Raw genomic sequence first — 22,895 nt, forward strand, 5'->3', positions numbered from 1 at the left:
AGTTCTTACCTTCTGTTTCAGGTAAAGCACACAAAACTTGAACTTAACCATGCAATGTTCTAAGTTGGAAGGCAGCTCAGAAAGCAAGCACAGCCCCCTCTGCCCTATTAAGGTAATAGTGCAGGCCTCTGACGTTTGTCTCCCGAACTGGGGTGTGTGTGCACATCGCCTGCAGGCCTGTTGGCCTCCATCACAGCCAGGAGCCTCTGGGTCCTGCCGGAATGGCAGAGGAAAGAAACAGCCTCTTGGGATTTCTCTGGCTCCAAATATCTTCCATCTTTCTCTGACCCTGCAGTTGGCTACATCTAATTCATCTGGATCAGTTTAAAAAATATTTTACAAGTCTATGTCATTTACCAAATGTCGCTTGTGACCTTTTCCCTTTTTCCCTTTCCATCTTTTTCCCTTTCCTTCCTTTCTGTCTTGCTTCCTTCCTTTCTGTCTTGCTTGCCATATTTACATTAAGTAGCATCATGGTATTGTTATATTCCACGGTATGTTGGTAAACCAATTCTGGGATGAGGGCTGTGGAGCTCTAGTTTGCCACATTTGCCCATTTCTGTGATGTGATTATTCCCAGCATGGTCGATTTCAAGCTCCCAACATGTTATCACTGAACTCCAACTTGGGCAGAATTGAGCACAATTGGCCCTCGTGAGTGAGTACAAGCCAGCTGCAGCACAACATTGGTTAAATGGCATCAATTAATTCAACCAACTGGTGACTTACTTTATTATTTGTCTCCTCCTTCCTTTGCCATACAGAATAGAACTATACCAATGTGAATAAATTTACTTGTAATCATTCCAGCAAGTCATCTTCTATATCAACTTCTAGAATCTCTCAGATCCTTCATTCCCTTCCAATACTTTTTGTTTTTTAGAAAAATAATTTTCTGCCTCACATTACTTTAACTGATGAATGTTTGAACCAAATGGAGTGAAACCCAGTTTTGGAAGAATTTCTTTCAAACATGTAATTGTGCAAAGAATGCCCACATGATATTTAATAAATGAAAATTTGAAGCATGAGGCAGCTTCAAAGTGAGGCAGCTAATGAAAATTTTTAGAAAAGATGTTTCAGAGGAAAAAAGGAGATTAGATCTTTATCAGTCAATGATCTCACTCAAAATGCACCACGCAAATGTTTGAAGCTTTAAAAATGTTTCTAAACTTTCATTTTGTTTCTGTTGTATGTGGAAATCAGCCTCACATGCACACACACAGCACATCCTCTTACCACTGTGTCTCCTGTCTTACCCACCGTACGTCATCAGACATTGACTGGCATTAGCAGCTTTAACTGGGTGTTAAGGAAACACTGAATTTTGTCCTTAGCCAATTGAAATAGCAATACATGTTTTGGTCAGAAAAATCGGTCAAGTTGATCATGTTAAAAGTCAAAGGAAATGTTTAGACATCAAAGACCTATGAAATGGAAGCTATTTGAGAAATAGTGGTTGAGTCTTTAAATGTGACCAAATGCAAAACAATGCAGTTTAGCTTTAAAAAAATCTTCACACCACCTGTGAGATGGAATAAATAACCAAAACTCACGTCAACAATATATTTTGACAGACAGCTTTCTTTCCTCGTTTGAGATCAAAACACACACGTAGAACACTGGTTTCACTTGGAGTCTGTGCTATAAAAGTGAATTTTGTGGCAAAAAAAAAAGTAAACATTATCTAAATTTAGGAGTGTATTCTCCAGGACTGTTTTCAGCTTGAGGATCTCTCAATTCATAAAAATATTGTAGTATCCTGGAAGAAGCTCAGAGATAAGTCACTTATACTTAAAAAAATATCTTTTTAACCAACCCTGTAAATTACCAGTGTCTGAAAAGGACAGACATGGAAGAGAGCAGCCCACTTTTCTTAGCATATACTAAGTTATTTTATTTCATCCATACATTAATTTTGTGATATGAGTATTAGTTACTGCTGATGGCAGAGCTGTGACTTACACCCAAATTGTTCTGACTCCAAAAGTCTTTTTTTTTCATTATATTGCCCTAAAATGAATTATTTCTTTCTCATCTCATTTGAATTTTAATGGTGTGAATTTTCTCCTGATTGTTTTTGGTTTCCCTTAACCTGAATCAGATCTTTTTTTAAAAAGTTCATCACAAGAAAAAAATTTTTTAACTAGACATTGTGGTGATCATTTCACAATATATGCAAATATCAAATCATTTTGTTGTACACCTGAAACTAGTATAATGGTATATGTCAATTATATTGCAGTTTGTAAAAATCAGCCTTTTTCAACCTCAGCACTATTGACATTTTAGGATGGATAATTTTTTGTCATGGGGGCTGTCCTGTACATTGTAGGATGTTTAGCAGCATCTCTGGCCTCTACTCACTAGATGCCATTGTCTTCCAAGCATGACAATAAAAAATGTCTCCAGACATTGCCAGATGCCTGGTGGGGGTTAGGGTGGGGCAGAAAAATTCAAATCCCTGAATTTTGAACTGAGAACTACTAATATAAATAGAGATCAGCTGAGGGGATGCCTTTCCAGTTGGAGGTAAAGTGTTGGAGAGTTTCCTGGTTACCTGTCATGAGTAGACTCAGTGGGGTAGAAGAGGATGTAAATCCCCCCACCCAAGACCTAAAGGTTGTATAGCTCTCACCTAGCTGGCTTCAAAAGTCATCACGTGACAGACATGGATAGCTCTTGGAAGAGCTTTAATGGAAAAAAGGAGACACAGGACTTGAAGTCAGAAACTCCAAGCTTTAGAAGTTAAATTAAATATATATATATAGAACATACTATGTCAAATACTATGTCCAGTGGAGTTTGATATAAAGTGAGCTTATGCAAAACTTATCCAAAGACTTGAAATAAGGTTATTTTATTCAAAGGCACTAAAGGCTCTTTGAGACACACCTCATGTGTTAGAGTAATATTAATTCACCAAAACCCTCCTCTAAAGAGTGTTTATAGTTCAGTCCACAAACATTTAACAGACACAAGATAAGTGCTGGAGACTGGGGGAAGTGAGAGGAGCACGTAAGAGCCACAGTCTGGGCCACTAAAGTACTCTCAGTCTAGTGGGGAGACACGTCGTTAGTGTACTGTCTGGGAGTGTCACGATAGAGGTGAGGTGTGGCTCATCAGCTCTGCCCTGGCACAGAAACCCTGCCTGAGGGAGGGACATGTGGAATATTTAATGTTTTAATGTTTATACCCCATCACTGAATGGTTTTTCACCTTTTTTAGGATGAGCAAATTAAGTAGCACTAATTTGCTGGCAAAGTGACATAGTATATGCACTATGCCGTGCTCTTGAAACTAATATAAAATAATACTGAATATCAACTGTAATTGAAAAAAATGTGTAAATATATGAAATATTAAAAAAAAAACTACAGGACTTCACACACACACACACACACACACACACACACACACAAAAGACGTAGTACGTGAAGCATACAGCAGCAAAGCGTGCAGGGGCAGCAGCTTGCCCAGCAGGCAGGGGCTGTGGGGTGTTCCTGTGGCGGTGCACACACGTTTGCCATCCCGCTAGCAGTCGCGTTACTTTCAAGGTGGATCCCTTATGCAAAGACCTAGTGTTGCCTTTTCCTGTGCTTACCAGAGATGTGATATGTCTCTGGTTAGTTCTTTGTATGACATTTCAGTGATTTAACCCTTGCCTCTTCCTCCACCTTTTAAGTTTAATCATTCATTTCCTCAAACTAACCTATCCACATTTTCTGTGAGACAGCCTTTTCTGAGCTTTACGGTGTTTACCTTTCCCAGTAATCGCCTAGTTAGTGGGGCAAGTTTGGATTATTAGGATGTGTCCAAGGAACTCTCGTAGCTTCAGGCTCAACCTGGAGTGATTTATAAAATCACACTTGCTTCACAGTTTCCAGGATTCCACCATCTCCTACTTGTGCTCAAACACCCTGGAGTCAGCTTTGATTCTTTCTCGTTCTCTCCTAGGCCACAACCCCATCCAGTCAGTCACCAAGTTATGTTAGTTCTTGATATTTCTAGCTGTATTAGAATTCAAATTACCAAGTGTTAGCTTTACTTCCAGCAGCTTTCCTTTCCAACTCATTTTTTACACCACAGTTAATAAAGCTGTTTAATAATGAAACATTTTGTTCATCAGCTCACCTTTTCTTCTCTGGGTTCCCAAGTCTCCAGGTAATTCTCCTCAGGTTAACCTTCAAGTCGCTGGTGAGCATCCTTCAGCAGCAGCCGGATACCTCGTTGCTCGAGGCCTGTGGGCATCCCTGCCCCCAGTATCTCTTCTTTTTGCCGAGTACTGTGCATTTCTCTCTCCCAAGTACTCAGAGAGTGGCTCTGATTTGATTCATATCACCTCCTCATTGAATTGCCTGACCGCTTCTCCAGCTGAAGGATTTACTGGACAGATATGCTCATCATTCTTCTGAGATAGTTCGGTGGACACAGCTTAGATTAGTAATACCCGAATCAGAATACCCTGTCAGCATTAGGGGGAAACATTCTAAAGATTTGAAATTATTTTTATGGATATTTTTTAGATCGGCTGCTAAAATTCTATATTTGATTCTTTAATTAGTCACTCTGTTGGATTCAATTTATATTAATTCTGAGATGCAGTATCTAGCAACTCAGATTTTAGGAAATCTATGGATTTGCATTTCATGTTTTCCTGTTGAGGTTTTAGGAAGCATTTATTATATGATTAACCATCCCTAGGCAGAACTTTTCTTCATCAGGGCAGAACCACCCTCCAGAAGGTATCCGGAAATGTTTTCCAGGGCTATATTAGTTTGCTAGGGCTGCCGTAACAAAATCCCACAGACTGGGTGGCTTAAAAAATAGAAACCAATTTTTTCAGTGTTCTCGAGGCTAGAAGTCCCCGATCAAGGCAGGTTTGGTTTCTCCTGAGGGCCCCCTTCTTGGCTTACAGATGGCCGCCTTCTATGTCCTCACATCACATTTCTTCTGTGCATGCACCTCGGATATCTCTTATTATGTCCAAATTTCCTCTTCTTGTAAGGATACCAGTTGAATTGGATAAGGGCCCACCCTAAGGGCCTCATTTTAACTTAACCACCTCTTTAAAGGCCCTGTCTCCAAATACAGTTACATTCTGAGGTACTGAGATTTAGGGCTTCCACTTATGAATTGTGGGGGGACAACTACTTTTTGTTGTCTGAAAGTCTAGGAACATGCTTACAGCATTGGGGAGAGACCTACACAAAGAAAAATTGTTCTATTCGAAATGCCAGGAGCAACCTCTGTGAGAAACCCTGCTAATACTTACTCAAGTATCTCATATTCATCTTCTTTGCTTCTTTTCATGTGTCACATATAAGTCACACGTTCAGAAAATTGGCCCGACCCATGTATAAAATGTCTGAAATAGTTTTTTTAATGTTTCTATCGTAGATGCCGCCTCCGTGGACTTGGAAACAATCGATGTTCAAGTTTTAGCAGACGCTTTCAAACGCTATCTCCTGGACTTACCAAACCCTGTCATTCCAGTAGCTGTTTACAATGAAATGATTTCTTTAGCCCAAGGTTTGTTTTCTCTTCTGAGAACCTTATTGAACATATATTGAGATGTGGATAGTTATATGCAAAACTATGAAGTGTCGCATATAAAGAGAGAAGTTTTAGAAGATATTTCGTCGAACCTGCCATCCTTTCCCCCACTCACCACCATCGCCCTGACCAGCACAACTTCCCTCCATTACCAGGGCATCCAATAGAAGACCCAGATTCTCGTTTGCTTAGGAAGGCTGTCCACATGTCAAGATGGCTAATTGTTAACCTTTATCAGTATCAATAGAGTTCACTGCATCAGTGAAGGCCATAGTGTTCCATGTACCACCACTGGGTTTAGGGAACCGAGGCTAGGACCCGTGACTGGGGATGTTCTTATCATCTCCTTCACGTGGCCCTTACAAAAGTGTTGAGGGAAGAGGACTGTCAGTTTTAGGAGCTAATGCTCAGTTAAAGTGCTTTGGGGACAGGAAATTGTGGTTTGTAACCTTCAAAGTTAAAACCTGTGATACTTATCTGCTGCTCCTCTGAATTAGCCAATCACACTCGCAGCTGCTCGACAGAGGGCAGATTTCTGCCAGCACGCCCTGAACCTCTTGTGGTTTTTTACACCAAGAGTTTCTTGCATTTCCATTTGACTTGAAATTTCTACTTTCTCACAATGCCTTTTCTAGTGAGAAGAACAAATGTACTGTCTGCTTCTTCTGATGACTTTGTTTTAAATGACTCCTACAGCTAGAAGAACAGAAAATTTCTAGGTGTTTATTCACTGATACCTAGAAACAGTCTCTTATTCTTTTTTCTTTCTAACTTGTAGAAGTACAAAGCTCCGAAGACTATATCCAGCTGTTGAAGAAGCTCATTAGGTCACCTAACATACCTCATCAGTATTGGCTTACACTTCAGTATTTGCTAAAACATTTCTTCAAGCTCTCCCAAACCTCCAGCAAAAATCTTTTGACTGCAAGAGTCCTCTCCGAACTTTTCAGCCCTCTGCTTTTCAGGTTCCCAGCAGCCAGGTAAGTGAAAGGGGAGAAACATGTATTTTGTGGGGATGAAGCTAGTCCAAGGTTGATTGGTCATTAAACTTATTCTAAAGATGCAAGTTCACAGACGCATGTGTACACTTGAATGCGTATAAATGAAAATGAGTTTGTTGTTTGGGGAAAGGTTTCTAACACAACTTTTTTTTTTTTTTCCTGGTAGCTCCGAGAATACTGAACACCTCATAAAAATTATAGAAATTTTAATCTCAACGGAATGGAGTGAACGACAGCCTGCACCAGGTAATGCCTTTTGAACGTTTAAAATTCTTTCATTGTTCAGTTTTTAGAGCTTGAAAAATGGTGGCTTTAGACTTCATCTGAAATAACATGAGTTTCTGGTAGAATTGAGATGCATAGTAAAATGTTATCTTGTGATTTAAAGAAAAAAATAGCTGAGTGGTAGTGTACATGGTAAATACTATCCAGAGTTCAGTATTTGTGGATTTTAAATAATCTCAGTTTTAGATGAGACTTTTTGGGAGAGCCCCCTGTTCCCCTCATCGTTTATGCTTCTAGTTGTTACATAAATTTTGGAGTTACAAAAATTTTAGTTGACATTTTTTTCTTTCTAATATTTAGAAAGTAGGGGATTTATAATTACTATATAATTTAAAGTATTTGGGAATGTGTCTTTTGGAAGCAGGTATGGTGAGAAATGTCTATTGAAATAAACATTTTCAATAATGCAAGCAGTATGAAACCAGGGTGTTCACTGCAGCAAGTTAAAGCGAGCCAGACACTTCTTTGAAAGTAGGCTGGCATTCAACTAACCATTTAACAAAGCAGGAAACGTAGACGATGTTAGCAGTGGATTTAAATTAAGCTGATGTATTTTTCTTCTACTGTGGAAAGCCTAAACAACCTTACTTTGGTTATATACTGGTTAAAAGCAAATAGAGGCTTGCTATTTACAGTACTGATTAGGATCTTGTAAGTGGAGTCTTAGGACCAATAAAAGGTATTGCTTTTAGTCTTAATTTATGCCCAGAATTTAAATAAAATATCACAAATGTATTGTTTATGATCAGTAACTCATGCAAGTTACCAGATTTATCTCTGTATGAGCAGGCATGGGGACCCAGTTATCCGTGTCATGCAGTGAACATTTAAGTTGTGCTTTTTCAGATGTTCCATGGCCAGGTTTGGTTGTTTGCATTTGAATGGGGCAGACTGAGAGAGGCAAAGGCCTACACTGAAAACCCACCTGTAGGGTTGAGATACATTGAGCAGGTGTTGGGAAGGGCTTCTGTGGACAGGCCCAAAATATGGTATCCAGAGGTGAGAGAGGCAGGAGAGGTGGTATATAAGGTACGCGTGCATGAAGTGATCCAAGTGTTCCACATCACAGCAAGCAAGATGTTCATCAGGGAGACCCTGAATTATAGGTAAACTGCATCACAGAAGTCTATCGACAGGTACGGCCTGGGACTTTAGTCCAGGGGGCGGCCCGAAGTTTCACCTCCTGTGACTGCTGGGATCATTTGTTAATGAATGTTGGAGCTCTGTGCTGGTATTCAGAGGCCGCCTTTGGGATCAGCAGGAAAGAGAGCAGTGATGGGTTAGAATACCCCGTGATGAGGGGGGAGGGTAGGTGTGGAACATGGCACTAGAGCCATTCATTGATGACCGCCCCTAGACTAGTCACACAGGTGGGAAAGGAAGACAGCTACTAAGAACAAAGCAGGAGTCTGGGCCAAAGGCTAGGCCACGACCTTTCACTTCCTCCTGACTCATGTGGCCATCTGTCAGACTAAGAGCTGGGCCCTGCGGGGGGTGAAGGGTTACACAGTGGTCCTGGTCTTCTCAGCGGCTACCCCTCTGGTGAGGGGAGACACAGAAGCTAACTGCCAGATGGGGTGTGACTGAGACCCACAAATGAATTTATCACAGAGTTTTTGAGAATTTCTGCTACACGGGGTGTAGTAGGACCAGTGCTAGAGTTTAATGAGTCTGACTGGTGTAAACGGGTTAACCATCTTTGTCGGTTTCAGCCTAATTCTGCCAAAGGAAAGATTTATCTGCAGCCATTTTCATAATGCAAACTTACAACTGCTTGATATATCGTAGATCCTACCTATATTTGTCTATAAGAAATTGGTGTGCCAGTTTCAAAGGTGGATTAGTTCCATCAGCTCTGTTGAAGAATGATAAAGCTTGGAACATTCGCTAGAACATCCCAGAATTCATGCAGGCTCTTCGAAAAAATTGAATCCAAGTCATTTTAAACCATAGTTAGGACCGTTTTTCCCTGTGTGTGATACCTCTTAGCTGTTCTGGAAATTCTGTGGGTCCCTTGGAATGAAAAGGATGCTTCAGTGTCTCTCGCTTGTGAAAATATCCTACCCACCCCATGAAAAACACCTCATCCTGAACACACCCATGTTCAGGAAAGGTTAGAGAAATTATTTCTTAGGCCTGGTAGGAATGTGACATTTTCTCAGACATTTCCGTCATTGCCCCAGCACGTGCTAGTACCAGAAGACTTTGGAAGCACGACACTGATGCAACCCCATAAATGGTCATAACTTATTTATTTGCAATAACTTTATTATTTTGAATAGAAATAAATACGTGGATATTTGTAGGAGGGGAGAGCAAGACTATTAGGGGGCAGGTAGACATCTTCGCTAGTTTTTACCAGATAGAACTTGAAATGATAGGCAAAACCGATGATGACTGAGGCAGTGTGTCAATTCAAATAGGACCCATAGTATCTAATTAGCACATAGTAGCTAATTAAATACTAGGAGGAAGGGTGTGTACTATAAGTACAAAAAGAATTTTAGGGATGTGATTGATGACTTTTTAGGGTAAGGAAGTAGACAGAAAAGGCTCATAGAAAAAAAATAAGACTTGAAATGGGCTTTGAATAATAGGTACAATTTGGATAAGGGAAGGAGAAATAGAATTTCAGTTGAAGGAATTTCAAAGATTTATTCCAGATAAATTGCAAAGTACAAAAACAATGGCTTGATGTTTTTATCAGATATTAAAGAGCAGTAAATACTTTAAGTGACAGTATCATAAAAAGCAGCACCTCAGAGTTGAAAGCATTGTCCAGCTCTTCATTTGGTCATGAAGGAACTAAAGCCCGTAGAGCTTGAGAGCTGCAACCCGTGCCACCCAGCCTGCGTGTGCCCGAACGGGGTCTGCTGGAGGACTGCCCCGCACTCCAGCCTGTTGCTCTGCTGCCCCTGCTGCCCGGGTTTTGAGCTTTTCGTATCCAGTTAAAAAGTCCTCTGAAGTCTCCAGCAAGTAATCAACTAAAAATATGTGAAATTTGCTCCTCTGGGTCACATAAAGAGCCACATGCGATTTTTATAGCTTGCGGGATAAGGCTCCGAATCACTCCCTCCTCTGGTTGCACAGTGAAAAGAACAATGTGAGTCAAATAGATCTGGGTTTGAATCTCAACTCTTGCTACTTACTTGCCAAGTTCATCATCAAGTAACTCAGCCTTTCCAAACTTTTCCAGTCTGCAAAATGGGAATAATGCTTCTCTCCTGGGGTGGTTGTGAGAATTAAATGAGGTGATAAGTACGGCAGCTCATGACACTATAGTATGTGGCTCTACTGTCTGTTGTGTCAAATCTAGTTTTTAAGGCCTTGCCAGAGCTGGCCTCATTCTGCAGCTCTGTCTCCTCAGTTCACTATTCCTGGTGAGTACTGTCGGAATCTTGTGAGGCCATTCTCCCCACTGACCCCACATACCTTGCCAGCAGAGCTGGGCCTCTGGGAGCCTGTAGGAGGAGCTTTAATGCAAATGTAAAAGAAACACTCACTGGGCAGTTGATGCCCTGTTGGAGCATCACTTGGAGGGAGGAAGGTGCCCTTGGACGATGCCCGTTCCTCTCTGTGTGGCTTGGTGAGTGGAGGAGCCTGGATTTTAGCGTCCACGCCTCCTGCCACTTTGCCCAGGTGCCTTTACACGGCACACAAATGTACAGCTGTACACAGCAGCCCCAAACGGTGCCATTCACTTCATCTGTGCCTAAGTAGGTGGTCCTCCTGCTGCTTTTACAGGTTGTCACTGCTGCAGTACATTTATGCCCTGAAGCCCCTCGTCTCCTTAACTATTCCATGGTTCTTCCTGGCAGTTTCATCCGTTCAGCTACATCTTTCAAGGACAAAAGCAGCTTCTCCTTTTGAGCTCTTCCTAGCATAGAACAAGGCACAGTATAATAATCACCCAAATGAATTGTTCTTTATTCTTTGATAAACTTTCCCACTTTCAATGCATCCAGCAAACCAGAGAAATAAGGATTCTCCCCTAGGTGGAGAGAAACGAAGGTTTGAAAGGTTAAGCATAGATTAAGTGCTGTTCCCTTTGTTACTAAAAGTTTTAAAAATATTTAAAGCTGAACAGCAGGTTTTCTTGAATCATCATGTGTTATGTTTACCCTACTAATATGTAGGTAACTAATGTAGATTTCTGTAGGGCAACTAAGGTAAAAACAGGACCACTTGACTTGGGTGCCTTTGAATGAAAACCATTATACATATATTTACATATTTCAGATTTCACAGATATTTTCAGAAACATTAATGTAGCATAATTGAAGTCTAATATTGCACCTTGAAGTCCAGAGTGGAAAATAAATGACTCTTTCTCCCCGCTGCCTTTCTACACCTGTCAGAGTTAATTTTTAACCACTGGTGCATTGCAAAACATTCATCCTAAAGAACCTGATTCATAAATCTTGTTTTAAATGTTCTGGGCTTGGTTTTCAACCAAGACTAAAGCAAGCACTAAGCTAGAGGGAAATGACTTTCAAAGAGTTTTACTTTTCTCTGATTTATTTTTTACGGAGTTTAAAATGTGGTCTAACATTAGAGGGTTGTTTCAGAGGTGAGAAATGAAACCTCGAAAAAAAATGCATGTATTTAGATGGGTATTTAGATGTATTTAGGAGTAAGCAGAGGCAAGCTCTATGAGGTTATATATCAAAAAAAGTAGGAAGTTTTATTTGTGCTCTGAAAAAAAGACATAGTTCAGGGTGCATATGTTGGTAGGTTGAGTTCAGTTTTACTTCTGTTTTCACAGTGCTGCCTTCTCTTTCAAGGGACAGCTTCTGAGAGGGAAATGACAGGGCAGGAGTTCTTTATTCCACTAAGCAGTGGGCACACCCTTTCAGGTACTTTGTAGAGTGTGTCAGTTCTGTGCACATGTAAAGCTGAGTTTATTTTGGAATTCAAGTGGACATTTTTCTTAGTGCAGACTCATTAAGGGCACTGGATGTGGAGTAATTAATTTGCATCATCCTGAAAAGCCCTTCTGTCCTAAGTTGTCTTAAGTTAAAATTATGAAGGGAGGCATTTTTTTTAACCCATAAACGAAGATTTTGGTTCATTTATTTATTTATTTTTTTCTCGTGGCCATTTTTTTAAAAAACATTTAAGAAGTTGTATAGGATGAAAGGTTGTTGTGGGACATTCACGGGTGGTGACTTTCAGATGAGATACAGGGTTCAGTCTATAACTTTCAAACATTTTAGTGATGATTAGGGGATCACACCTGTTGAGAAGTAAAATAGGGCCCATTTTTGCTTCTGAAATGAGTTTTATCGAACTTTGGGGAAATGAAAAGTAGTAAGACATATTGTTTTGAAGAATCAAGAAGGATAAAGTTAGTTTTTGATTATGTATGTAAGTCTTCCACTGGCCGAGTCTTTGGGTCTCAGATAAATGCTGAAATTAAATTACAAAGTTTCTTAAAAGAGCTTAGCAACCACATGAAAAATATTTCCTGTTGTTATGACATCTGTGCACTTGATTTATTAGTTATTTGTTAGTGAATCATATAAAGTTACAGTTGAATAATTATGTTTATTTTGTGTGAAATTTTGGACATAGTGTTAGATAAATGAAATATTAAGAAAGTTGATGATTTTCTCCCAAGCAGAAGTCACTAATCCTTTCTACCAGCAGAGGGCTCCCTTTCTAAGCTAATAAAGAGCATGTGTCTTACAGATCACTTTTCAAAGACTGAAATTGAATGGGAAAAGACTCAGTTGACACTTTCAGTAATATAAGAGAACTTCTATGGTAGATGATTGTACTTATTGTGAAAAAATTGGAGCAAAGTTTTCAAATCTATTTTAAGACTTTCTTTCTGTAAGTAGAGAGTGTACTGCTTTCCAGTGGGTAGTCTCCTTCCGAAACAGAAAATATACTGTTAGACTAAAGAGCATTTTAATCTTAGAAGGTTCTGACATGAAACTTCATGTGCATCCAGACAGGTATGCTTGGGAGACTGATGTTTCCAAGGTTTCTAGAATTAGAAAGACTGTTTTTTAAAACAGGGCAAGATTATGCTGCTCAGGATGCAAGGGTATTTACTCCCTAAACTAACCATATGTCCCTGTAATCAGCTGGCAGGAGCTAAAAGATTCACTTATGGACTGTTTTTTCCCCCGCTGGAAAAGGGGGGGGGGGCGCGGTGGTGGTGGTGGTGGTGGTGGTGGTGGTGGTTATTATTATTATTATTATTATTATTTCACTTACACCAAAGGAAATTTTGTACAATCATTTTCATTGTGAGTTTAGCAGCACTTCCTAGAAATTGCAAGTACTTCTGAAGCTGGTTCCTGCCTGTGGACTTTATATCAGCACCTTGATCTTCCTTTATCCCTGCATGTGACCATTAGGTCACCTTTTCATACAGAGTCTGGGTGTATTATAGACAGAACCCATATTTCTTCAAAGAGAATTAGAAGGTGGCTTTTTAAATTTAAATAAGCTAAAAATAGAAAACAGAAAAAGTCAGTTTTGCTGTAGGTGTGAAATTTTTGGCATGTGGCTTAAAAGAAATTAACTTCAGTTTCACTTGTTAATTTTTACTTTCTCTGGCAGAGGGAAGTGAAGAACAGGGCCAGTGGGTGGAGAGAAAGTTTAGGACGAAAAGACAGAAGGCTGGGTTCTGGTCCTAGTGCAAACCACTTCACAGAAGTGTGTGTGTGTGTATGTGTGTGTGTGTGTGTGAGAGAGAGAGAGAAGATAGAGAGAGAGATGAGAAAATTGAAGTCATCTCTAAATTACTTTCTGGTTTTAAAGGTAGTGATTCTGTGATTTTACATTGCATTATGGTTCTTGGAATAACAGTAAAGCAATCTGGGCTGATGCAAGTGAAATTCTCTTAGTTGGCAACTACTTAAATTTTGACCTAAGTCTGGTTCGTTGCACCTTTCTTAAATAGAGGACAGATATCCTCTAGAAACTATTCCATTCTCCTTGCCTTCCCATCCTTTGCTCCATGTGACCTAATAGAGACACCTTTTAATTATTACGAAGTCCTATGGCCATTTAAGCCGAGAGTTGAAATTGACTTTATAAAAATAGCCACAGAGTGGGTTTTTTTCTTTTTCAGTCTTCACATGTTCTTGGAGTACAGTATCCATGCAGAGTTAGAATAATCTTCCCTAGGACTGTTAAAATATTTTTTAAACCTGTTCCCTGCCGAGCTGCTGCATAGGGCTTTCCTGTTACACCTGTGGGCTGACTGTGCTAGTGTGTGGGAGGAGGTGGACACGAGTGAGGCACGGTGTTCTGGGCTGTTCGGAGAGGTTCAGGCCTTTACAAGCAAGGCTTTGATTCTATTTTTTGCTGAACTAGCTCAGCCACTTCCTGTGTTTGGCTGCGCATAGTGCCTCGCTTCACTGTGGCCACTTGAGCCCCGCGAGCCAGCGAGTGCGCTGCCGCAGCCAGTTAGAGAGACTATTTTAGGTCCCCGCACAATGGCCTTCTCATTTCCTCGGCGAAAATGAGCGAGTTGGGCTGGCATTGGCCACTTGTTAGCAGATGACAACTTTGACTTTGACTTGGGCTCGGCTCCCCTCCCCGAAATCCCTAGCTCAGCAAATATTTGAACCTGCCCAAGTTAATCATGAAGCCGCGATCTTTATCTAAGAGAGACGTGCGAGCGCCGGGGCCTTTTCCCTCCCCAGTACTGTACCGACATCCTGCAGCTTTCTCCGTGGGGAGCCGGCGGTGAGGGCGCCGCTGGGGCCGTGAGATCGTCCGGTCCGTCCCTGGGGTCTTGCGCCGCCCGCCCCTGCGCGCACTCGGGGCGCGAGCACCGCACGCCGGAGCCGTGGGGGGAGACGCTGGGGCTGGTCCCTGTTTCTGGAAGAATAGCTTTTTGGATTTTTTTTTTTTTTTTAATTGTCGGATACAGGCATTGAAAGAGAAACCGCTGAAATGCATAACCTGCAAAGTAAGTCGCCTTTAATTTGTGCACTTCTCTGCCCCTTCGCTGTTGCCCGGGCTTTTTTTTTTTTTTTCTTCACCCCCCCCACGCCCCCCATGTACTTCGGTGAGAGGTTCGTGTGTGTGTGCGTTTGCGTGTGCGTGTGCGTGTGCGTGTGTGTGTGTGTGTGTGTGTGTGTCAGAGAGAGAGAGAGAGAGAGAGAGATTAAGCACTCCCTGGGGAGGGCAGATGGGAGATTAGGGGAGACACTCCCCCGTTTCCTCAAGGGGCACAGTGTGAGGGGAAGATGGGGTTTAGGCTGGAAATGTGGAAGGAGGTAATTACAAACTGCTTGGCTGGAAGCTGGTGCCTGGCCAGGCCTGGGAGAGATGTGGAAAATCACCTGTCTCCCTGCCCTCCTCCCGGGGTCGCTTTGCCACCTGGGCTCCAGCAGCGGGACTGGTTTGCACCAAGTGCTCCCAAAGGCATGGGGGTGGCCCACCTGGCTGCCCGTCAGACAGCTGCCAGGAGACCAGTCTCCCTTCCTTTTGGGGAAAGCATCAACATTTTTAGTAAACTGAATTATTTTCTGAATCTTATCTGAGGGCATACCCACCATCACTACCCCCACTTTTACCATTTTTATTTGAATTTGAGTTTTGGGTTACTCAAACCCTTCAGCAAATGTAAAAGTGAATGGGAGAGGGTGGGAGGGTATAGGCTGAGTCTGCCTTCCTAGTTAATGGGAAAATGAATTAAACTAGAACGGAGATATAAGTGAACAGAGAATGTCCTGCTTTTGCTCTGCTATTTTATATATTTTATGATTCTAAATTTGATAGAAAATCTAAGTTTCAAGGGCTTCTGTGTTCTTTAAATTGTCACACAAATATGTGACATACATGTGTATATAGATCAGAAAGCCTGCTAAAATTTTTTTAATCAACCATATTTACATGGAGGGGTGGCTTCCCCCCCCCCATCATAATATTGTAAAAGGAAAGAGAGACCGATTCACAAGGGAAATGAATATTAAGCTCCAGTAAGAACAGCAGGATTATATGCAGAATGACTTTAAAGAACTGAAATTAATAATTAGATTTATAGGGGAATTGATTTCTGTACATTAACTACTGCTAAGAAAGAATAGTCATATTTGTCCCCAGAGCGAGGCACTTGGGATGGAGGGGATAGAAGTCCCCCTAAAGTGATTACGTCACTCTCCGCACCCCCCCCCCCCACCGCCCCCCGCTCTGCTCCCCACCACAAGCAGTATTAGCACAGTAAATCTGAAGATGGGGGTCATCAGTGAGAAATACTTTGCCAAGATAAGTGTCTTCCTATTCTGCATTCTGATATATATGGCCTCTTTCTTTTCGGAAGACTCAGCTTTCTTTGACCAGTCTTGTTAGACAGTAACATTAAAATTCTCATTAATAATGTTGACGGTTATGGTGATTATTTCTGCTAATAGACATCTTCATTCCTGTTAAGAATTTCCATTGTTATTCCATAAAGTCTAGTTTTAACTTTGCAGTATTGGGTAGAGGAGGGGATGTTGCCTTTACATTTTCTTTTAATTGCGCTTTCTAATGTGACACATTTGTGACTGTGTTTAAGTTCTCAGTTTTCAGTGAATTATGTAAGACTAAAATTAAATATCTAGAGTTCTTGATCCTTTCTGCTCCTAATATATATGAGTGGTATTTAAGGACTGCAAAATATACCTTAACTATACCATTTTGATGCATTTATAAGATTTTTAAGCCAAGGAATGATTAGGCTATCTAAAAACCCAGATGTACTAGGGAAAGGGGGAAAAAAAAAAGCTACGTGCTGCAGCATATCAGCTTTTGTCAACCTGCCAACAGTGGAGCATACCATGCTGCAAGGAGTAATAAAAAAGGAATTAGAAAACTCACTGCTGGAGGAGAACAGTCAAATTAAACACCTTTTTGAAACGATGGGCATGTATACATTGTCATGCTATTAAGTGTAGGTTCTTAGTGAGATTGGGATCGTGCTAAGGCTGGTATAAAAGAGAAATGATGAAGCAGGAGTGGTCTGGTGACATTTTTCTGACTTGATTGGCTGGGGTGTGTGATGTAATAGGTTACAGTGCAGCCCCTTATAGGTTTTAAAATGAATTCCAAGACACCATTACAAAGAAAGCCGGACTCTTTTCTTATAACTGAGCTCAGCCAAGGAAACTCACACAAATGTACAACACTGTTTGGAATATGGAAGACCTGGATTTAGACTATGCTAAGACAGATATAAATTGTGGCACAGACTTGATGTTTTATATAGAAATGGATCCACCAGGTAATACTGCAGTATTCTTATAGAAAGCTAATTTTGTGGCTTTTTTTTTTTTTGACAACTACTATAACAAAGCCTTTTAGATTCTTGTTTTTATTAATTTATTCTAATTTAATAATTAGTTTGAGCATAGCTTGAAAATTAAACAAACTGACTGCCTGTGGAAGCAAGCAGATCAGGCTGTGTGTGGTAAATGCTTATTCTTACTTGAATGGATATGAATGGAATTCCAGTTTTTCACTGGTGTCTTTTGTTAATCAAGGTCTTTGCTATTTGGGTTATATTGTTGTATGTCGTTCCTTTAGTTAAAATGATGTTCTCCTTTGTGCTGCTTTTCTCTGTTGACCGTGGATGAGAACAGTGTGGTACTTTGCAGTGATAACACTTGGTACTTTTGAAAGCATGTAAAATGTAGCAGTGATTGCAACTCAGTTCTAGGTGACCTGAAACTATTCTAAATCGAATGTTGAGACTTTGCCTGCTCTTTTATACTAAGATACTATAATGAGAAAAGAAGTTAGCTCTCCCTTATTTAGTCCTGCTCTTTACAAAATATTCTCGATAGACACCTGAAATAATTTTTACATAAAATAGTCACAGTGCCCTAAAACTTATGACTTAAAATTTAGCTAAAAATCCTAGACCGATTTTGCTTTCTAAATTAATTTATCCCAACGTCAGCCCTCCCTCCCAATTAAGAAATCTCAAACACTGCAGTCTCTCATTTGTCCCCAATTGGTCTATGAATACTGATTTGACATTGAGGAAAAGGAGTATGGTTTTTAATCGGTCTTGGCATATAGAGCACAATTTATCCAACAGGACATGGACATGGACACTAAAGAGATTTAGGTCAGATGAGTTTCTTCAAGTGGCTATTGTCAGAACGGTGCCTAAAATACTAAGATTAGAGAAAACCAATTCCTCTTCTTAAAACATACTGCTGTAGATTTTTTTTTTTTTTTAACACCACAACAGCATTTGTGGAGGACAGAAACTAAATTTGCCTAATTTAATAAGATTAAATTAAAGCCAGCCATGTGATTCCTCCTGCTCATATGTTCATGGTTTCTTTCTTTAGGTGGATTTGACCAGGCATGAAACTTTAATATAACTAGAACCTAAAAGTAGAAAATGTCATGACTCTGGATTTACTCTGAAATTCATTCAAGTGACCAGCTCAATTTCTTTGTTAGTGTCTAAGCTGTTTTTCAGTTTCTTTTCTCCGAGTCATACTCTGAAAGATTTGTTGTGTTTTTTTGTTTTTTAAAGAAAACTGTCTTCTGTGTCTCATGGAATTGTGAATTATTGCTATATTTCACATTCTACTTTTTTCTACATGGAAATGCGCCTAAAGAAATTAGGTCTAATTTAAAATGTTCAATTGGGGTTGCAAACAACTTTTTCTTTCTTCTTTATCTACAGCACTGCCTCCTAAACCACCAAAACCCACTACTGTAGCCAACAACGGTATGAATAACAATATGTCCTTACAAGATGCTGAATGGTACTGGGGAGATATCTCGAGGTAAGGCTACAGAAATGCTTAGTTTTCACTAGAGAGTTTTAGATTAAGAGAAGGAAAAGCAGCAGCTTGCTAAGTTCCATTTTTAGGATATCATACAGTATAAGCATGAAGCATAGTTGGTTTTCTTCCAAAGATGACCAGAGAAGTCACTGATCCGCTGGAGAACTGTGGGTGCTGGATGCCACAGGAAATTAAATACTCGAGAAGTTTTTCATTATTGACAGAGATGTCAGGGAAGCACCACGATGAAGTGACACTGCCTCAAAGGCAGCACATAAAGTCACTCTCTATTAGGCAAAACTCTAAGAATTAATATTACACATAATAAAATGGCACTTTTAGTCTTTTTTTTTTTTTTTTTAAGAGTGAGGGGTTTGGGAGGAAACCTTTTTGGGATCATGACTTGCTTTGCTGATTTGTCACAGTGATTAGTGTGTTTGGTTAAAAAAATAAAACCAGTACCACAGTCATATCAATAGTGAAAGTAGGTTTTTTTTTTTTTTTTTTTACAACTCCCATGCACCTGTTCGTAATGAGATGAAGTTTATAACATTTTTAGGTAAACAAAGAATCGTTAAGGTCTGAAAATTAATAAATGTAAATCTATAAGGACGGGGCGTAATACAGGCTCTCTCTGTGCTTTCTGCTCAATTTTACTGTGAACCTAAAACTGTTTATTTAAAAAAATATATACACCCAGAGTCACTAAATCCTTGAGGTGAGCACTGTCTTATGTTCTTTTCACTTTAGGGAAGAAGTAAATGAAAAACTTCGAGATACAGCTGATGGGACCTTTTTGGTACGAGACGCATCTACTAAAATGCATGGTGATTATACTCTTACACTAAGGTAAGTCAAAGAATGTAGCTAAAATTAGAGTGTTCGAGTTGACATTAAAACATTTCTTCAAAGAAAATTATGTCATTATGTTTATATTGTATTTACAGGAAAGGAGGAAATAACAAATTAATCAAAATATTTCACCGAGATGGGAAATATGGCTTCTCTGACCCATTAACCTTCAACTCTGTGGTTGAATTAATAAACCACTACCGGAATGAGTCTCTAGCTCAGTACAATCCCAAGCTGGATGTGAAATTACTTTATCCAGTGTCCAAATACCAACAGGTAATCAAATACTGATATGTTATTTCAATAAGATACTTTCAATGCTTGTAATACACCTTTACATGTAATGAAATTTAAAAAGCTTTGTACTTGTGATTACAAAATACAATTTTAGAGTAGAATAAAATTCTTTAAGGATTTTTTCTACATCAGATATTTTATTAAACAATTCTTAATTTTTAATACCCTATCAATTGAATTTCTTTCTCCTCTGGTCTCTAATCCTTCTAGGATCAAGTTGTTAAAGAAGATAATATTGAAGCTGTAGGAAAAAAGTTACATGAATATAACACTCAATTTCAAGAAAAAAGTCGGGAATATGATAGATTATATGAGGATTATACCCGTACTTCCCAGGTGAGTTTTTTGTGACAATCAGATTAAAATTTTAGAAGTCTTAGTTCTAAACACGTGTTAAAACCTAACACGTGTTATAGTCAGCTTCATAAAAAGGGTTGAATTTTTGCAAAAAAAAGTGAGGGGAGAGATCATTTATTTGCGGATCATTGACTATTTTAGTAATTTACTCATTGTATCCTCAACCTTTTAAACGAAGCCTATAAGTATCAGAATAATAAACTAAGTTCACAAGATGAAGAAGTTGCTATGGGTTTTGAGTTGTAATTCCTGACTGAAGAATTATTTTTAGGTTGGAAGTTAGTAATAATCGGAAGTTCCACAGATTCGTCTAACCTTGGAGACGAATGTGTGGAAATGGAGATTTAAGCATTATGTACCTCTGCCATGAAAAACGGACTACATTGACTGTAACTTTAGCCGAGAGACTTAATCTTCTCTAGGCCATCATGTGGTTGGGACCGCCAGAGGGAGTAGAAGGCAACATAGATGTCACGAACTGCTGATAAAAGTAGAATGGTTTTAACAAAGATGAAAACTATAGGAAATTGTCAAGCAGTCATCTTCCATAGACTGGGAAAATGCCCAAAGGAAATGTGTGCTTTCCTGAGAGCATTTTAATGGGTTTTATGAATTAGAGTCCCACCTTGCTGATGAAGTGCTTGTGTGCTAGACAGTCATGCAGATCAGATGCCCTGGTCGTGCTTCACAGTGGGAACTTGCCTGTTCTATGAAAGGTGTGACATTGTCTTATTAAAATTGTGCTGCAGGAAATCCAGATGAAAAGAACGGCTATTGAAGCATTTAATGAAACCATAAAAATATTTGAAGAACAGTGCCAAACCCAGGAGCGGTACAGCAAAGAGTACATAGAAAAGTTTAAACGTGAAGGCAACGAGAAAGAAATACAAAGGTCGGTGAACCCTGAGTGTTCCCTTTGTCCTTGTGCTAGAGATAACCAGATGATCTCGCTTTCTGTGCTTTGAATGATTAAACAACAGGAAGAGAAAGCATTCTTTACCTGAGGAAAATGGCTGGGAATCCACAGTGAACCTTTTCATAAACTTGGGGAAACCTTCACGATGAACTCAGGTGATTACAGATGCCTCTCTTTTACCTGTAGGATTATGCATAATTATGAAAAGTTAAAGTCTCGAATCAGTGAAATTGTTGACAGTAGGAGAAGACTGGAGGAAGACTTGAAAAAGCAGGCAGCTGAGTATCGGGAGATTGACAAACGCATGAACAGCATCAAACCGGACCTCATTCAGCTGAGAAAGACACGAGACCAATACTTGATGTAAGGACTGGAAATGGAACCCTGTGAGCGAATGATTGGTAATGGCCAGAATTAAGGATCAGCTATAAATACATTTTCTTTTTAAACCCCTTCAGGTGGTTGACTCAGAAAGGAGTTCGGCAGAAGAAGTTGAACGAGTGGCTGGGCAATGAAAACACTGAAGAGTAAGTAGTTTTGCCGAGTTTGGAACCTCGCGGAGAAAGTGGACAAACTCAGCCTCACTATCCAGCGTTTTTTAAAGGGAAAGTTTAGGGAAGGAAGATACAGACTTTTTCACATAATGCTGTAGAGCAGAATTGTGTCCATAATGATGTCCCTGAACAGCTCAAAAATCCCAACGTATTTTTGGAATAGAGAATTTACAAAAAAAGGACACAGGCCCAGTCTATTTTTTGAAGCTTAAGTAGATGTTATGTTTAAATTATTTGAAAACTGGCAATCCTCCTAGTCAATCAATTTCCTGATCTAAACTGGACAAACATGATTGTTTAATACCGTCCTCTCTGCCCAGGTGTCTGAGCATAGTTGCTGACTTGAACGCAGGAAGAGTATAACATGGCTGCGAACTCTTTGGCCAGGGAGAGTACTTTGAAGGCTAAACTCGATGAGAGGAAAACTCAGGCCAGAGAGGCTGGTTGAGTCAGACCTGTGTTATGGCTCTGACTTGCTTGTAGGTGGGACAGAAACAAGGCAGAAGAGATGAGGGACGGGGTGAGAGGGGGCAGCCCAGTGGCTCCCATGCACTTTATTTAGAAACCATCTCTCCTGCCTACTTAGCCAATATTCACTGGTGGAAGACGATGAGGATTTGCCCCACCATGATGAGAAGACATGGAACGTCGGAAGCAGCAACCGAAACAAAGCTGAAAACCTACTGCGAGGGAAGCGAGATGGCACATTTCTTGTCCGGGAAAGCAGTAAGCAAGGCTGCTACGCCTGCTCTGTGGTGTACGTATCTCCAGCAAACTATTTCTTGTGTTCAGCATTTCTTAAAGGAGGTATTTCAGCCAGCCGGGCAAGGATTTGAAAACGTTCTAATCCGAGAGAATCTTACAGTAATGTAGAGGAGGAAAAAGAAAACCGGCATAATATTTTAAAGTCTGTTAATAGAGGCTGGTAGAAAGAAACCTGCTTCTTAGTTGGGAGCTTGGGGGTTGGGCCCCAATTCAACATTTTTTTTTTTTCCCATCTTTAAAATGGAAATAGCAATGCTTGCCTCCCGAGACTCTAACTCACATGAGAATACCACCCACAGGTAAAAAGTCCCTATCAGGAACAGGTCAAAACCAGACAGACAGACCCTGATCACTGTCCTTGAGATAATTACACACAAGAGAAGATATTTTCGTCATGTGGCATATTTTTGTTCATTTCTTAATAGTCTAGGAAGTACCTTGAATGAAGAGTTTGGGATCATTTCAGAGCAGTGAGTGTCCTCCAGGAGAGACAGGTTCTAGAACATTATACTCCATGAGCTCTCTCTGTTTAAGCAAAGACATAGTCCAGCAGGAA

The 22,895-nt window shown here is 40.1% G+C and overlaps 1 protein-coding gene across 7 annotated transcripts in view; it reads left to right on the forward strand.

Moving 5' to 3' along the window:
• The window catches only part of PIK3R1 (phosphoinositide-3-kinase regulatory subunit 1), an 85,471-nt gene that overhangs the window by 57,889 nt on the left and 4,687 nt on the right, over positions 1 to 22,895 (forward strand). For 5 of the 7 annotated variants that reach the window (XM_006913101.3, XM_025047776.1, XM_015590459.2 and 2 more), the window contains exons 5-15: positions 5,401 to 5,532; positions 6,335 to 6,536; positions 6,724 to 6,803; positions 18,496 to 18,598; positions 19,349 to 19,447; positions 19,546 to 19,726; positions 19,958 to 20,083; positions 20,854 to 20,996; positions 21,207 to 21,383; positions 21,479 to 21,547; positions 22,161 to 22,331. In XM_006913101.3, coding sequence (XP_006913163.1) covers positions 5,401 to 5,532; positions 6,335 to 6,536; positions 6,724 to 6,803; positions 18,496 to 18,598; positions 19,349 to 19,447; positions 19,546 to 19,726; positions 19,958 to 20,083; positions 20,854 to 20,996; positions 21,207 to 21,383; positions 21,479 to 21,547; positions 22,161 to 22,331 — 1,483 coding nt within the window. Of the gene's footprint in view, positions 1 to 5,400; positions 5,533 to 6,334; positions 6,537 to 6,723; positions 6,804 to 14,281; positions 14,776 to 16,930; positions 17,074 to 18,495; positions 18,599 to 19,348; positions 19,448 to 19,545; positions 19,727 to 19,957; positions 20,084 to 20,853; positions 20,997 to 21,206; positions 21,384 to 21,478; positions 21,548 to 22,160; positions 22,332 to 22,895 lie in introns of those variants that run through there. The other 2 variants (XM_006913103.3, XM_006913102.3) reach the window with 2 other exon arrangements.

Source organism: Pteropus alecto, unplaced genomic scaffold (assembly GCF_000325575.1).
Source record: "Pteropus alecto unplaced genomic scaffold, ASM32557v1 scaffold20, whole genome shotgun sequence".
In the NCBI taxonomy this organism is placed as follows: Eukaryota; Metazoa; Chordata; class Mammalia; order Chiroptera; family Pteropodidae; genus Pteropus; species Pteropus alecto.